Here is a 16,319-nt window from a genome sequence, read left to right on the forward strand (position 1 = left end):
AGCTCTGCTCACAGGTGTCCTGGATTATCATCAAACCATTAATTCACTGTTAAAAGGCAAGATGAACATCACTCAGTGCAAATTCAGAAATGTTTTTCTTGACATGAGGGTGTGTGGCTCACCTCCAGCGTTGTTGTCAAGGGCTACCCAGGGAAAATGGAAGCTCTTGCTTATCTCCCAGGTTTTGCTCCCAGGTGTTTTTTTCCTGGGCTGATTTCCAAAGAGCTGAACTCAAATCCATTTCTGAGCAGCCCCATGCCTCAGGATGGCATCAGCAGCTACTTTGGCTGGTGCTCCCAGGAGAGGTGAGCATTCTGTCATCCCAGCTTGGGTGTGCCAAATGCTGTTGGTGACAGATGTCAGCTCTCCACCTGTGGGACCAGACAGTGCAGCAGAGACAGCAGCAGCACCATCGCTGTCAAGAAATTGAACTGTGAACTCCTTCCAAAGTCCTGTGGGTGAGAGCTTACAGGGTCAAAAAGGTTACTTTTATTTTTTTCAAGCTGCACAATTTCCTTGGATAGGCACCAAATGCAGAGGGAGATCAGCCACCTGACTTACTGATAACACAGACCAAATTTAACTGTCTTCACCTGTTTATTCATCTTAAATGTTCAGTGAATATTACTGTAAGTGAAACCAGGGACATTGCAGCAATAGCCCAAAACACTGGCACTGATATATTCCAGTGGTTCACTGAGGTAAACTCTAAGCTCTAAAGGACCCCAGAGTTAACCATTAGTTCCCTGCTTCAGCTGCCAAATTTCTTCTCTGCTCAGACCTGCTTCATGCCTGGATGTCTGCTACTCTCCTGGCAGCACCAATAATCTGCAATTTCTGACAGAATCCACTGCACTGCAAATCCCTCTTTCATCCCAGCATGGCCCAGAGCCAGAGCAAACACAGAGATATTCACTGTACATATTTCTAACCTGTAGATGTATCCCTCCCTTCAGACACAAGATGCCAGGGGCTGTGCATTGCTGCTGTGATGAATAAAAGCACTGACCTGGTCCTCTCTCATCAGGCACTCCAATCTCCTCCCTCCCTCTGTTATCTCTTTGAGGCACATGCATCCAAATGACTTAGGAGAGGGAAAAGTTACAAAATGTTGTTTATTTAAATTTGCTGTTCATTGCCAGCAAGCTCAAAGTTGAATATGACAGAGCTGTAAGGACAGCTGTTAGGACAGATGTTCCTCCCCCCAATAAGCAGGGCATTTATAACAGTGTTTTCCAAGAGATTTTCCAGCCACTGAAAACAAGAGCAACATAAATCTGGAGGTTTAACTCAAGCTCGTGCTGAAAAGTCCTATAAAACATCTGAAGAAAATTCAGAATAAGCTTGATAAAAGTGGAAAGAGTAAATTACTCCCAGCTCTGTTGAGATGCAGGTGATGGAGAACATATTACACAATATTTTTCTTACTGCTGTGGCAAAGCCCAGCGGAGAGAGAGCGGAGGGACAGGGATCCAGCATAAGACCATGAGCTGAGAAGGGAGGCAATTCTTCTTGCATTTCAATGCCCCCTTGTTAGGATTTTATCATGAGCTTGTTCTTATTCTTGGCTCATTATCCAACAGGATTTCCTTCCCTGATCTTGGCTACGAAACCACTCTCGAGACAGGTGTCCTCTTCCTTTCCAGAGTAAAGAAAATGATGCCTGGTTTTATTGAAACCAACCCAGAGTAGTGTTTATTATTGAAAATATACAGTATTTTTGAACACCACATAAAAAGCCTGGTAGATACAACTGCTCTAGTTCAAAATGCTCAATAGATACCTTTGTGCAGCACGCAGCATTATCCTTGGAACACGAACATCCTCTTCTCACCATCATTATCTTTACAGTGCTTCCCTTTTGTGTTTTTTAAACCCAGAAAAGTTGTCCTTCCCCACCCCAATCCTCTGAGCTGAAAAAACCCCACTTTCCAAAGGCTTTCCACTTACACTGTCCTGGAAGTGTGGGGCTAAGAGGAATGAGAGTATTTTGTAGAGCTGCTTAGAGCTACTCCTGTCCTTTGAAAATTGGTGTAAGAGCAGGGCTTGATGCTTGCCAGGCACAGTGCCCTGTATGGAACACTCCAGCGATGTCCTGACAATTCCCAGTCAGTCCAAGAGAAAAATGGGGAAGGCAGATAAATTCAGGCTTTTCACACCACTTTTCAGATGCTTTTTTTCTTGCTGCCACAAGTTCTCAAATGACAGTTTTGCAGAGAAGAAACTTTTTACAAAGAAAACAAGAAAGGGATGGGCTATTATACACCAAACTTTTGAAAACATTTGGAATCAATGTACAGGGGGAGATGGGCAGTGTGTTAAAAACAGTCTTTGTTCACCGCAATACGAAAGGGGGAATAAAAAAAAAAAAAAAAAAGAAAGGAAGGAGAAAAAAATGGATTATTCCTGCCAGTGTGCTGTTTTAGACTGTGCATTGTGAATTTCCACAGGATGCAGTCAGGGTTGAACCTGTTCCTTCTTTGAATCTGTTTTATCACCACCAACTCCAAGAGGCTTTTTCCTGGTTTCCTCAAAGCAGCATCGCAGATGTGGGAGATGAGAGCCCGCCGAAACGGGACGGGCCCCTCACTGAAAAGAGACCAGTGGACAAAGGAGGAGAGTTTGCAGAAAGGGGCTTTGGGCTGGGAGTGAAGACAGGAGAACTCTGAAGGCCACGGGGTGGTGGTGGGCGGTGTCAGGGTGGTCACACGGCCGCCGTCTGCTTGATGCTGTGGAAGCTGATGCGCGTGGGGGACGTGGGGATGGACATGGCTCGTGCCACACGCACCCGCAGCGAGTGGTGGTCCTGCCAGCGGTGCCACCTCTTCCTGGCAGCAGAACGGACCTGGGGGGAAACACAGGGGAGAACATGAAGGGAGAATTTCAGGTGTCCTCTAAGAAGGGACAAGCTGGAAAGTGCTGAGACAATATTGTCAAGGCACTGAAGCACACAGGTGGTACGTGATGCCTCTAAACAGGGGCAATGATGCCTTAAGTTTTAGCTTTCATATTTTCCAGATTCTGTACTGCATTGGTATATAGCTCTGAACTTCATGTAAAGTGTGAGCAAGTTCTCCTCACAGCTCAGTCAGAAACAACAATCCTTTTCCAGCCCCAGAACCAAGGACACCGCAGCAGCTTCAGGCCCAAAAAGTACAAACAGCTGCAAATTGAGGAGAGCAATCTGGGAGGATGGGACTGCATCACCTGCAGCTGGAATTGGACAATTATCCCCAATATGGGAACGGACCAAACTTCCAGAAGTGTGAAAACTTGAGACCAGGTGTCCATCTTGGGTGGAGCCACAGCTGGGCTCTTGTACTGCCCAAGGTGCATCCTTTAAAGGCCTTTTAATAAATGCCCACTTTATTCCTTTAACCCTTTCTAGCCTCTGTTCCAGGGAGCCTCTCAAGGCATCACAGAGACTGATTCAGATGCCTGAACCTGAGCCCCTAATTCATTGATATTCTCTTAAATATTTGGCTCAGGGAAAACCATGGCTTTTACACACCTCATGTCTCATTTCTGGTATCTTAAATACCACAGAGCATTTCCAACTGAATCGAGCCCTCAGGATGGGTGGACCTGATGGTGCATCCAAGGTCTGTCCAAGACCTGATGGAATTCTTAGAGAGCCCCATCCCAGCACAGGGAATCTAAGCAAGCACTGGTTCTGCAGCACAGGCACACCTGACCCAGCCCCTGGGAGCACCTCATGCAGGCACTGGAAGTTGCTCCACACCAGCAGAAGGTCATCCTCAAGCAGGTGCTGACCAATAGGTCACATGAACCTTGCATTTCAGTGCAATTTTTATTTTTTGCATGGAGCATAGAGAGAGCCCAGGAACTTTGGCTCAAATGTATACATATATAAACAAGAGAAAAACAGCAGAAAGGAACCCTAAACCTCAACCACAGTGGGAGGGAAGGCTTGGAATAATCCTAAAATAGACCAAATTCCTGCCAAATCCCTGGCAGAGAAGACTCAAAGTCAGAACCTGGCAGGAAGCATTTGGACCAATTTCTGGATATTCTTGTTGGTATCTGCTTACGGTAGAGAGGAGAGCAATTCAGACCCCTAACCTAGGGAGATAAAGAAACCCACAAAATTAGGTGAGAGGAATCTGGGCCCAGCTTCCTGGAAAGTCCAAAGCCTGATGCATTCATGACACTTGGAAAGGCTGCTGATGTTCTGCTGCCAACCTGAAACCTGGTGAACTTTGAAAGAAGCATTGTTACATAAAACTTCTATATCAAGCCAGGGCCTCCTTTACCAAAACTGTATTTTTTTACCAAGAGGGGTTATAAATAATGTAATATAGACATTGCACCTCAGCTACTGATGTACAGGTCTCCCTCTGACCAAGAGGGAACCAGTCACTGTGGTCAAAGGGGATGATTCATCATTATGAAAAATAACTATTTCCTTTAAGTGGTTATGAAATGAGTCCAGATAACCAGCTCTGTTTTGGATGTCTGGATTATAAATAAGTTCAGACAATATTGATATCTAACTCTGGATATTTTTTAGTCTTTAATGTACTTATTTTCACTGCATCCCCCAAATGTAAAGGATTGTTTTAAGCCCCGTTTTACCACAGACAAAGGGAACTTTGGGTATTATCAGCAGAGATGCTGTTGTGGAGGAGACCTCAAAGGGATCAGCTGCCATGAAGAGAGGAGACATGAGCGTATTTCCAAAATCCCTGAGGTGCACATGAAAAGAAGGCAGCAGCCAAACTTTGATCATGTTCCCTCCTCCCTTGTCTCAGAGGCATGACTGACAATATCAGTACAAGGATGATGGGATAATCAAGAGAGGAGCTTCCAGAGCCTGTGAAGCCCATGCTGGCACAGGTTCTCAGCTATCAGCACCTGAGGTCAATCACAGCCACCCTGGGTGTGTCTGTCACCACCTCTGGGGCTGCAGGGAAGGTGGAGTCGAAAAAAAATGCCCAAAGATGAAGAGTCACTGCTTTTCTTCATTTCTTTGAAAGCTTGGGAACTGTCTGCAGGGGTTTGTGAGGCCTACTCAAAATACAAGGAACACACGCAGTCTGCACCCACTTCAGACCAGCTCAAACATCCTGTCTGAGGGTGCTCAGGTGAGTTGAAGAGCTCCAGGATTGGAGGTGTTTCCAACCCAAACCACACCCTGTCAGTTTTAGGTGCCCCAGATGAACAGGGTGAAGGTCTGAGAGTTAAAACATAGGAAAGTTCACAAGGAGGACACAGAAAGGGGGAAACTGCCCTCCTTCTCTTGGCTGGCTTCAATTTTCCCATTTCTGGGTGGGATTTCAGAGCCCTGGGCTGTAGCACTGCTGTGGTCTGGCAGCAACATCCCCTCTCATCACAGCTTTGTCCATGAAATACACTCCACTGCAGCTTTATGAGTACCAGCCTGGAAAACAGTTTTGCAATTGCCTCTTTGGTGCCTTTTCAGGGGAATCCTGAACCTGGAAACGTGGCTCTTCCATCAGAGCCCTTCTAGAAGGCAGAGACTGGGCAAATCAGAGCAGAGGATTTCTCTCTTTGGTTGTTTTCTCAACTATCTGTGATTTGTGCTACTGCCATGGTTGAAATGGTGGTTTTAGGTCATACCTTGGACTCAGTGACTTCAGAGGTCTTTTCCAACCTAAGTGATGCTGTGGTTCTGTGATTTAAGATAAGGAGATGCAGATTTCTAAGGTAAGGTGAGGAGAAAGCCACACTGGGTTTCTCCTAATTTTGAATCAATTATTTTTTTCAATATAGATAATAATGTTTTTTACACCTAGTAGGGGTCAGACAGAACTTAATGAAACAAAGATTATGAGGGAATAGAACTGGAGAAAGAGACAATACCCAGTGAAAGGGGAATTAAAGACAGCACTTCCAGGAAGAGCATGATCATATGGATGATTTGGAGATGAGAACGAGAACAATGTGGTTAAACAACAGTGCAGAGGATTTCTGGAAGAGCATCTCTTGAAGCAGTAGCTGCAATGCCTCTCCACCAGTTTCGTGATGGGGTTTGGTCAGGTTATAAAATGAGTTGAATGACACAGTTATTTGAAATAGGAGAGTCAGGATGGATGGACTCAATCACAAACTGCAGCAGCCTGGACTGCTGACCATCAACCCCTTCTCACCAAACTGACCTCCCTGGCTCACTGAACACTCCTGGGAAAACAGGAGAAACACTGAAAAGCTGTGCCATTGTGTTGTACTTTTCCAGGAATTCACTGTTTTCAAACCTACCACAGTTCCACCTGGAGTGGCAGAGGGATTCTGGATGGGAGGGAGGATATAATGCACACTCAAAGGTAAATCTCTGTGCCAGAGTCCATGCAAGGGGGGAGGCACCTCCCCATAAAAGACTCACACCTTGGCCAATTATCACAGAATCACTGAATGGTTGGGGTTGGAAGAGACCTTAAAGTTCATTTCATTCCAACTCCCTGCCATGGACAGGGACACCTTCCACTGGACCAGGCTGCTCCAAGCCCCATCCAATTACTGGATCCATTATTTATGCTTCCAACACAGATAGTGGAGAAAGAGAGGCAATTCCCCTGAGGATGGCACTTAGACACATGGAATGAAACAGTCCTTGCTCTTCTGAGTACAAACCCAGCTTAACTGAATGCTGGGCACCTCAGACAAGTGGTTTAGGTGACACATGAAGTGTCAGACCATTGTCATGAGAAATTGTCACATGAAGACCTGAGATGCAGTGGGATGCTGCTTCTGGAGTGCTCCTTTCTCCCCAGATATCACCAAATGCCGAGATATTGTTAGAGAAAATTTTCCTCCTTTCACCTGCAGTGATATCTTGTTTATTTTTTTTCTGAGCAACCGGTGTGAAGAGATACTTACTCAGCCAGTGAAGCCAGATTAGATTTATTTGTGCTTCAAGCCAACCAAGTCAAAAAGAGCCACCTGGAGATAAAGACGCGAGTCTAAACGAGCAGTTGGCTTTTGTGATACAGTTTGAGATAGGATTAAAAAAACCCAAAAACAAAAACGCTGTCTTCTTGTACAGCTGGAGGAGCCATTCCTAGCAGACTGGGCACATGGAAACAGTGAGGGCAAAGCATTTTTTAATGACAGAATAATTAACTACAATTAGTATGTGACCAGAGGGCAAGCGGAAAAGGTTAAGGTCAAATTTATATCTTGTACTTGAACTGAGAAACAAAACGCTAGGTTAGCTAGTTTTTTGTAAAAAAAAAAAACAAAGCTAGGTTAACTTTAGGTAAGAAAAGAAAAAACTGGCTGTGGCTGCTGTAATAATGTGTTAAAAGACACCAAAAAAGCTATTGCAGAGTGGAAGAGTAAAAGAAAAGGAGAATGCAAAATATCAACTGCCAAATATGATTGTTAATCTCTGTAAGAGCAGCCTCCTCTATTATTAAACATTTCTAGAGTCAGGACCATGCCCCAGAGTCAGCATTAGCACATTTGTGACCTGAAATTGCCAGCACTGGCTTGTAACAGCCCAAGGATGCTCCAGGCTGTCAGCAGTGCTTAAAGCTCCAGAAGGAGTCTTGGGAACACAAATTATCAGCCTCACCTCTGTGGAACTTTAGTTGCTTGAGAGAATCAAAATTATCCCTGCTCTGAGCAATGAGCTGGGTGTTGACCCTTGGTCTTTTTCTTGCCAATAGGTTCTCTTTCAGAATAACCCTTTTCAGCTCTTTCTGCTCTGTGTGCAGTGAATAATAGTTTCTGAGCATGTGGTCAAGTCAGGTTTGCCAACATTATTTGTACACACAGAGTGTGGGCACTGCTTTGGAACAGTCAAGAAAAAGGGTTTGGATAATGGGATGAAAGGAAATCAGTGGGTGACAGATTTTCTCTTCTGACTGGATCACCTAACCAGAGGACTTGTCAAACTTTTAGATCACATTAAATAAAAAATACTGTTAAAAACCTTTCTTTCTCCTCCTCCACAGCAGAATAACAAAAAAAATGAAAGAGATGAAGAGAAGGATGAAAACATCTAAAAGGTTTTCTGTTGACAAAATAGACATCAACTTGGTACTGCTATAACCTGTGCTAGACAGTGGCTGCTGGCTGATTTCTTGCAGCCATTGACTAGAAATGGGCTGAGAAAAGAGCCTTGAGCAACATTAAAAAATCAAAATTAAAAATTGGAAGAAATGTCATGTGTCATTAGCAGAGAGGAAGAAGTTTTGATCCACTTACACAGAGCAAAGGGGCCCATTCATATTGTCATATTGACATAATAACACTAAAATATAATGGTTATGTAGGTGTTTGGTAAGTAGAGTAGGAATAAATGAGCTGCCATGGTAATGGAAGCTGGAATTAAGACTCCTGGGATGCCACCATCGTCTGTCCCCACGGGACATCCCTCACTTGGAAGTGTTAATGAAGGAGGGTCAGATGGACAGCAGGTCCTCTCTGTCTGTAGAATAATCACAGAATATCAGAATGGTTTGGGTTGGGACCTTAAAAATCATCTAATTCCACTCTCCTGACACAGGCAGGGACACCTTCCACTATCCCAGGCTGTTCCAAGCCCTGCCCAACCTTGGACACTCCCAGGAATGCCACATCCACAGCTTCTCTGTGCCAGGGCACCACCACCCCCACAGAGAAGGATTTCTTCCTAAAATCCAATCTATATATTCATGGTGTTCAGTAGTCTGTGACTGATTAAGTTCTTGCTTTGCTCAAATGCCACTTTTTATTCCCAGAAATCCTGATAAGAAGGCAAATTAATTAAAATGAGCAAGATTTACACAGATATCAATGGGCTTTAAAACAGACTGATTTTTTTTTTTCTCTGAAAACGGGTTACAGTGGTGAATTCAACAACTTCCACCTACATTTAAGGACCTTTTGTGCTGCGTTTCAGATTCTTGTGCTGCAGCTGGAGGTGACTGGAGAGTAACTCTGGACTTTAAACATCTTTGAACAGTGGTGCAAATTGGGGAAGACTGATGAAGACTGAATGGATCTTTTTCTAATGGATCTATAGGTGAACAAGAGGGACTTTCAAGCAATGTCCAGATCAGCAAAATGGATGTTTAAATTTCAAGGCACTGGTCTCACTGCACCTGACTCCGCAGTGAAATTCACTTCCATGAGGTTTTTGAAGTCCTGGCCTCTCCCTGCAGCCAGCAGACTTAGTAAGGCCTAAGGTATTGGCAACATCTCATCAAAAATAACTAAAATAGGTCAGTTGAAATCTGCCCTCATTTGTGTGAATCGCTGCCTATAAATGAAGCTGGAGATGATAAGCTCAGCTGGTTCTGTGCACGTATTAGGTGTTGAAGATTTGGGGGCAAAAATCCCATCCATTACTTAACAGAACTTAAATAAATGTAAGGTGATGCCTTAAATGGTACTTTAAAATTAGTTTTCCAAAGGTTCTGGGTGTCCCTCAGGGGAGAGGGATGGCAAATGCTGTATTTAATAGCAAATTCTGTGAAGCAGCTGCTGGTCAAACCTCTCCAGGTCCTTGAAAGGATTAAGCACAGAATGATTTGAAGCAAAGGAACAGAGTGGCCTAAGCACAGAGACCCCTGGGCTGACAGACCTGTGGATCTCCAGGTGAGGAGTTCTAATGCTCCCAGAGAGATTGGAGTGTCTTTATCTACGTTTTGTAAATAAACCACCCCACTGAGCAACTGCACCTGTGTCCTACCCTGCTGCTGTGGCTTTGCAAGGCTCCCACAGACCCAACCCCTCAGGTCAAGGGTGCTCGTGTTACCATCACACAAAATGCTGAACTGAACATCCCCACAAAGATGCCATTATCAGTATTTAATCCTCCTGAGGTCAGGAAGGGATGTAGTCAAAACAAACTGCATGGCTTAAAGGAAACAAAAACAAAGCTTGGGTAGAATGCTGATTTTTGTTTCAACAGGTACCCTGCATCACACCACTATTTATGTAACATTGTTATTAAATTAAAAATAAATAATTAAGAAAATAAATTCTCCTGCTTAATTGGTCTGCAATCCTTTTTTTTTTTTTTTTATTTACAATCTGGGGATATTTTCATAGCACCTGCCAGCCTGGGATATCAAGGTTTATTTCTAAGACTACAGCAGTGCAATTTTCTTATTGCAAATAACAGTTCAAGAAGCTGCAACAATTCTGACTAGTCATGAAGATCTGCCACGCATTTTTGTGTGGAAACAAATGCTGCTCCTTAGTTCTGGCCCTCAAAGGAGCAGAACTACCCACAGCAGAGGGAGGCCATGGGTGCAGCCAGCCCACCTCGAGCCCCTGTGGGGTGCTCTGGAGTCACCCTCACATCAACAGTGGTGTAATGAGGAGGAAAATGGGATGGGGAAGGACCCTCAGAGCTGATGGAGTTAAACTTTAGCCCTCTAGTCCACCTCCATATTCATATTTATTCAGAGATTTTAAGGAATGATTAAAACGAGTCCTTTGGGCTTGGGATGAATAATGTGGAGCCTTCCTGGGCTGATGGGCAGGGGATGAGTAACCACTTCAGGGGTGACTCAGAGCTGGCAGTTCTAATGAGCAGCCTCCCAGGATGATCAGCTCAAAGGAAGCCACTTGGAGCTTCAGAGATGTTGAGAGACAGATGGTGCTTGGCTAAAGGCTAAAAGGGTAAAACAGAAAAAAGAAATCAACCTTATTTATCCTTGCCTCACACCTTGTTGTGAGAATAATTTACAGTGGCATCTGATCTATTCCTCTCTGATGATGTTTTCTCTCAAAGCCAGCTAATTGCTTTCTGTTTTAAACGTCAATTCATAGATGATTATTGATATTGAATCTGAGTCCTGACCTAAGGATTCAGGCTCTAAAAGGATGTTTTCAGACTCAGGTCTGGCTGGCTATGTATCCATCCAGGATATGGATAGCAAGGAAGGACAGGCGCTTTCTAATGGACACAGAAATCATGAATTATAGAGTAATTAAAGTTGGAAGGGACATCAGAAGGCCTCTGCTCCCATGCCATGATCAGAGCACAGTGGTGTTATCCAGTTTTGAGATTATGTCATAAATGACACTTATCAAGTCATTTTGAGCACAAAGAAGGACAGAGATCTCAAAACACCTTTGAGTCTCTCTTCCAGTGCTTCAACACCCTCACTATTATGTATTTTCTTCCCTGTTTAATCAGGATTTGCCTTGTTCATTCAGTTTCAGAATGGAGCTCTTCCCTGAGCAGCCCCTCATCAAGCACATCCCATTTTAGATGTGGGCTGTTCTCAAACACTGGCACCTCCATTCCCAAGCTCCTGCTCTGGGATGGCTGTGTTGGGATCCCCCATCAGGGCTGGTAAGGTTTCCAAGGATCACAGAACTCTCTGAGGGATCTGGTGGTAAATGGAAATTGTGTGAAGTGCCTAATCACAAGGATAAGCGATGTCTGGAGGCAGGGATTCTTATTCCTCTGTTATCCTCTTGTTTCCATCATCTGAGCTAGCAGGAGTGGAGCCAGCCCTATTTGGAATATGAAACCATAAATGCACTCTTTTCCTCTCTCTGAAATACTTTAGTTTGTCTCAGGAGAAAACCAACACTGCTAAGAAGGTTTGGCTATAAGGTATGCATGACACCAGTAAGGGAACTGGATGGAAGATCCATCTTCCTTTAAAGAAGCTTTGTCTGCAATCAGTCACAGGTAAAAGAGAAATGCTGGGACTGCTGTACCCATCTTCTGCTGAGCAGAAGGTGCACACTAAAGAACTGAAAGGAAAAAATGACCTGCAGTGAAAATCGCCCAGCAGGAGCTGTGTGGGAATGCATTCCTCCAGCACAGTTCCGTTCACAGAATCACAGAACCACTGCACGGCCTGGCTTGGAAGGAAAATTAAATCTCATCCAGTTCCACCCTCTGCCATGGCAGGGACACCTTCCACTGTCCCAGGGTGTTCCAAGCCCTGACCAACCTGGCCTTGGACACTTCCAGGGCTCCAGGGGCAGTCACAGCTTCTCTGGAAACCCTGTGCCAGGGCCTGCCCACCCTCAGAATAAAGAATTTCTTCCTAATATCCCATCTAAACCTGCCCTCTTTCCGTTTGAAGCCATTCCTGCTTGTCCTGTCACTACATGCTCTTGTAAACTCCATCTATCCTTGTTCCAAAAAACTCCATCCTAAACCCTTTTTTTTAAAATCCAGTGTTATCTGAAATTAAATTCAGTCTTGTGATCTGTAAGTTGACTGAAAAAATTTTGAGGAGCAGCTTGTTGTTTTGCAGTGATTGAAAAAGAAGTTCAGTGAAAAGCTGAAAAGCTGCACTCACTCTTAAGTGGCACTCAACATAAATGCATACAGATTTTTCATTATGCCAGTTTTCATAACATTTCAAATTCTCAGAAACCTCTCATTGTCAATTTTCTTGGAAATCCAGAGATGCTCTTTTCCACTTGGATTAAATTAAATTTCCATATTTTTGCCCTCTAGTGTTTCTTTATGTCCAAAAAAATATAATTCTTTTGCCATAAAGTCTCAAAACAAATTAATGAGTCAAGTGCCAACGGCCCCTTGTGCCCATCCATGGCACACACACTTCATTCAAAACTGCTTCAGAACTTTTCAGAAGCAATGAAACATAAAAAGCTGTAAACTTTTAATCAAAACTGCTTCTCCTCCATGGCTTCACTGCAATAATTTGTGTATAAGGTGTTGGAAAGAGGGAAGGGAACAGAGCTGAGGAAGGGTCTGGAGTACCAGGAGTGACTGAAGGAGCTGGAAAGGGGCTCAGCCTGGAGAAAAGGAGGCTCAGGGGGAATTTGTGGCTCTGCACAACTCCCTGCCAGGAGGGGACAGCCAGAGGGGGACTGGGCTCTGCTCCCAAGTCAGAAGCAATAGGAGAAGAGTAAATGGCCTCAAATTGCAGCAGAGGAGGTTTAGATTGGATATTTGGCACAATTTGTTCACTGAAAGGGTGGCACTGAAATGGGCTGACAAAGTGGTGGAATCCCCATCCCTGGAAGTGTTGAGAAACTGTAGATGGAAACATGGTTTAGTGGAGGGCTTGGCAGTGTGTGCTGAATGGTTGAACTTGATGATCTTAGATTAGTTCTTTGATTTAATGATTTCTTTATCTCCAGCTGAGGGGCCTGGCACACTCTCCCTCACTGCAGCCAGCAGAGCCAGTCCAGGAGCTGTGTGAAACACTGGGAATTAGGGAAAGGACTGCATTCCCAGGTGAAATGTCCGCTCAAAAAAAAAAAGGAAATAAACTCATCCCGTTTGAAATTCTTTGCATGGATTGCAATTTAATCACTTCACTTTTTCCCTTCAGTGATGCCACATTTGTGAGGCCAAATCACTGAAAATCAAGACATTTTATGGTGGTATCAGGTGTTACCAAGGTGTCATTTTTGGTCAGATCTCAAGGTACATTTGTTTAAAATGATGGAAGTTACAGAGGAAAAACTCCCATTTGTTTCTATTTCCAAACTTCAGACAGAACTCAAAGGGACAGAAACCTCCCAGAAAAGAATCCCAGAATTCCAAAATATCTCAGCTTGGAAGGGATCCAAAAGGATCATTGAGTCCAACCCTTGCCAGCTCTGTTGGCAAACTCTTCTTTGGAACAGCCTCTCACATCCTGAGTGTTTTTAAGATGCTGATATTGATCTTTAAACCCAGTTTTAGTTGTACAGAGGTTTTGAAGCTACACAGACTGCACTGATCAGATATTGTAGGAACTGGACTGAGGGGTACAGCACAAAGCCACCAGAACCAGTAGAATTTTCCTCTTTATTTTCAGTTCATGCAGGTTTGTTAGGACACGTGGTTCCATTTCCTGTGACTCTATCAAAATGTAGCCTTAAGTAATATTTCTGCCATTTTCTCTCATTCCAGTAACTGCTATTAATGCTTTCCCTGTACCCAAACCAAGTGATTTTCACATCAGATTGAGAAATAGTCTCAACACTTACCAAATCTCACTGCAAAATCTCTATGTGCACTTTAAAATACAGGCAGTAAATTCATTGCACAATTTCCTTTCCTCATAAAGGACTGGGGTTAATTGTAGCCTCTCCTTATTCTGAGAACATTAAAATCCAGCACAACTGTGCAAAGGCTGCATCCAGTTCCAGCCCTGACAGGGAAGGAACTTCACATGAGTTCCTCAGTGGCTGCTGAAAACAACATCACCTCTGCTCCTTTATTTCCTGTTATTCTCCTTCCCCAGAAATACTTCCTGATAAAATAAACTCAGTGAAATCACACTCTGAGCCTCAGGAAAAAAACCCAAATTAGGATTTTTAATGTGGTTACCTAGGGAGTAGAACATCCTTACAGACATTTTTTCACACCTCAAGAACTTACAATGGTGTTTCCTCTGTCTTCCACTAAATGCAGCAGCTTTTAGTCTCATAGCAAAAGGAAACACATAAATTGTGAAGGGACAAGTCTCTCAGACATGAAGCTCTCATGAAAGATATTTTGGGTTTGTTTTTTTTTTTTTTTTTTGAGGGCAATCTGTAATTTTTGAGCTCTGCTACATACACTGGCAGTTTGTAAGGACCCAGCAGGATGTGTATCAAACATGGGGTGGAAGAGATGCAGCTGAGATCAGAGTATTATTAAAGCTTAAACTGATGGATTTTCCAGGCTTTTTGCTTATGTCATCATTTGGAGCAAGTCTGGCACTGTGGGGGATGAGCAACCTGAAAAAGACCATTACTTGTGTTTAAAGAACACAGCTCTGCTATGACTGGAAAACCTGAAGTATTTAAAACCTTCTGAGACAGCAAGTTATCAGCACACCTACCACAGAGACAGCAACATCAGACTCACTGAAGAGATAATAACAAGGCTTCAGTGACATCTGTGAAGCTTTCAGGCTACTGAAAGGCTGCTCCTCACAGGTTATTTCCCCTTTTTGAGCAAAATCTGGTACCTCATGGGGATTGAGTGGCATTGCCTTCATCACCACTTCTAGCAGGGATGCCCAGCTAGGAGCAGCTCAGTTTTTAAAATAGCGCACTATAAGATGCAAATTTGTGGTTAAACACCCCAAAAGCTCTGAAAATTCACTGAGTTTGCTGCTTTCTTTGGTGCTGGGCAAAGCTGGGGCTAGAACAGAACAGGAAATTTTATCCTTTAAAAGCTTTATGATACTACAAAAAGCCATTCTCACAGTACATTAAGATGAGCCCAAAGTTTTTCCACAGTTTTGAAATAGACAATATTGTAATATTTGGGAGGTTTGGGCTTACGTTTTGAAGTCTAAACTACTAAAAAGCTTAAAAAGCAAAAAGGTTGTATTGACTGGTTGGATTACTGACACAGAGCCATTTGAGTAGCCCCATTGAATCCCACTTGGTTTTCCCAATTCCCAGCCAGATGTGAATGTTCTCCAGATCCTGGAACAGCTGGTAAGAGCCACATGGATGCCTCAGATCGCTGCAGCCTCCCCAGCAGCACCAGATATCTGAGTTTAGGGAAATGAATCAACATCCCAAGCTGGGTGTCTCAACCTTGGACTGACTCCCTCAGAAATGCCCGTTCCCACTGTGACAGCAGTGTGATACAGCAAGAAAATCAGTTCTGGAATTATTCCAGATTTCCCAGTAGATTGTTATCAAGGCCTAAAAGTGCGTGAGGTGAATAATCCTTTGACAGGCTCGATTATGTTTGAACTCATCAAAGCTACAAGAGATGAGAAGTTGGCTCATGGCTTTGGACAGGCAGCTTCAGACTGCTGAAGGGAAGGGGATATTTGGATATTTCTCTCAGTAGAAAGAGCTGAAAGAATGCCAGAACAGCCAAAAGGGCGAAAACCTGCTGTGAACAGCCAACAGCTCCAAGTCTGAGTGCCACAGAATGGAAGGGTGGCAGAAATAGGGTGACAGAAAGTCCTGACTGGCTGTGAGATCACATGGCCTGGATTCCAGTTCCTGACCCTCACTGGGACACCAATGAAAAAAAAAAAAGAAGGAAAAAAAAGACATCAAAAAAGCCACTGTTTACAGGAAGATTCTCCTTCTGCTTTAACACTGCAGGCCTGATGAATGTGACGAGTCACAGAATAACCTGAATGGGAAGGGACCCACAAGGATCATCCAGTCCAACTCCTGCATGGACATCCCAAAAATCCCACCCTGAACATCCCTGGGAGTGGTGTTCAAACACTCCTGGAGCTCTGGCAGCCTTGGGAATGTGCCCATTCCCTGGGGAGCCTGGGCAGTGCCAGCACCCTCTGGGGGAAGAACCTTGCCCCTGACACAGCCTGAGGTAAATGTAGCTCAACAGGCACCCGTATTTTGGAGGAAGATTTAAACTCCACATTTTTTTAAGAGGGAAATGGAATGGTGACAATTTCTGGAAGGAAAGTTGGAAAGAGAACTGAGAGCTCTGC

General features: G+C 43.9%; 1 protein-coding gene across 5 annotated transcripts in view; it reads right to left on the bottom strand.

Moving 5' to 3' along the window:
- Positions 1–1,166: 1,166 nt before the first annotated feature.
- Positions 1,167–16,319, bottom strand: part of CRHR2 (corticotropin releasing hormone receptor 2) — a 135,313-nt gene continuing 120,160 nt past the window's right edge. For 3 of the 5 annotated variants that reach the window (XM_014256721.2, XM_014256722.2, XM_088054476.1), the window contains one exon: positions 1,167–2,845. In XM_014256721.2, the coding sequence (XP_014112196.1) occupies positions 2,705–2,845 (141 nt within the window). In that variant the 3' untranslated portion in view covers positions 1,167–2,704. Of the gene's footprint in view, positions 2,846–10,421; positions 10,589–16,319 lie in introns of those variants that run through there. The other 2 variants (XM_088054474.1, XM_088054479.1) reach the window with 2 other exon arrangements.

The sequence above is a fragment of the Pseudopodoces humilis genome, chromosome 1 (genome assembly GCF_049639895.1).
Source record: "Pseudopodoces humilis isolate 2021_Gansu_Grassland_sample_001 chromosome 1, ASM4963989v1, whole genome shotgun sequence".
Taxonomy (NCBI): domain Eukaryota; kingdom Metazoa; phylum Chordata; class Aves; order Passeriformes; family Paridae; genus Pseudopodoces; species Pseudopodoces humilis.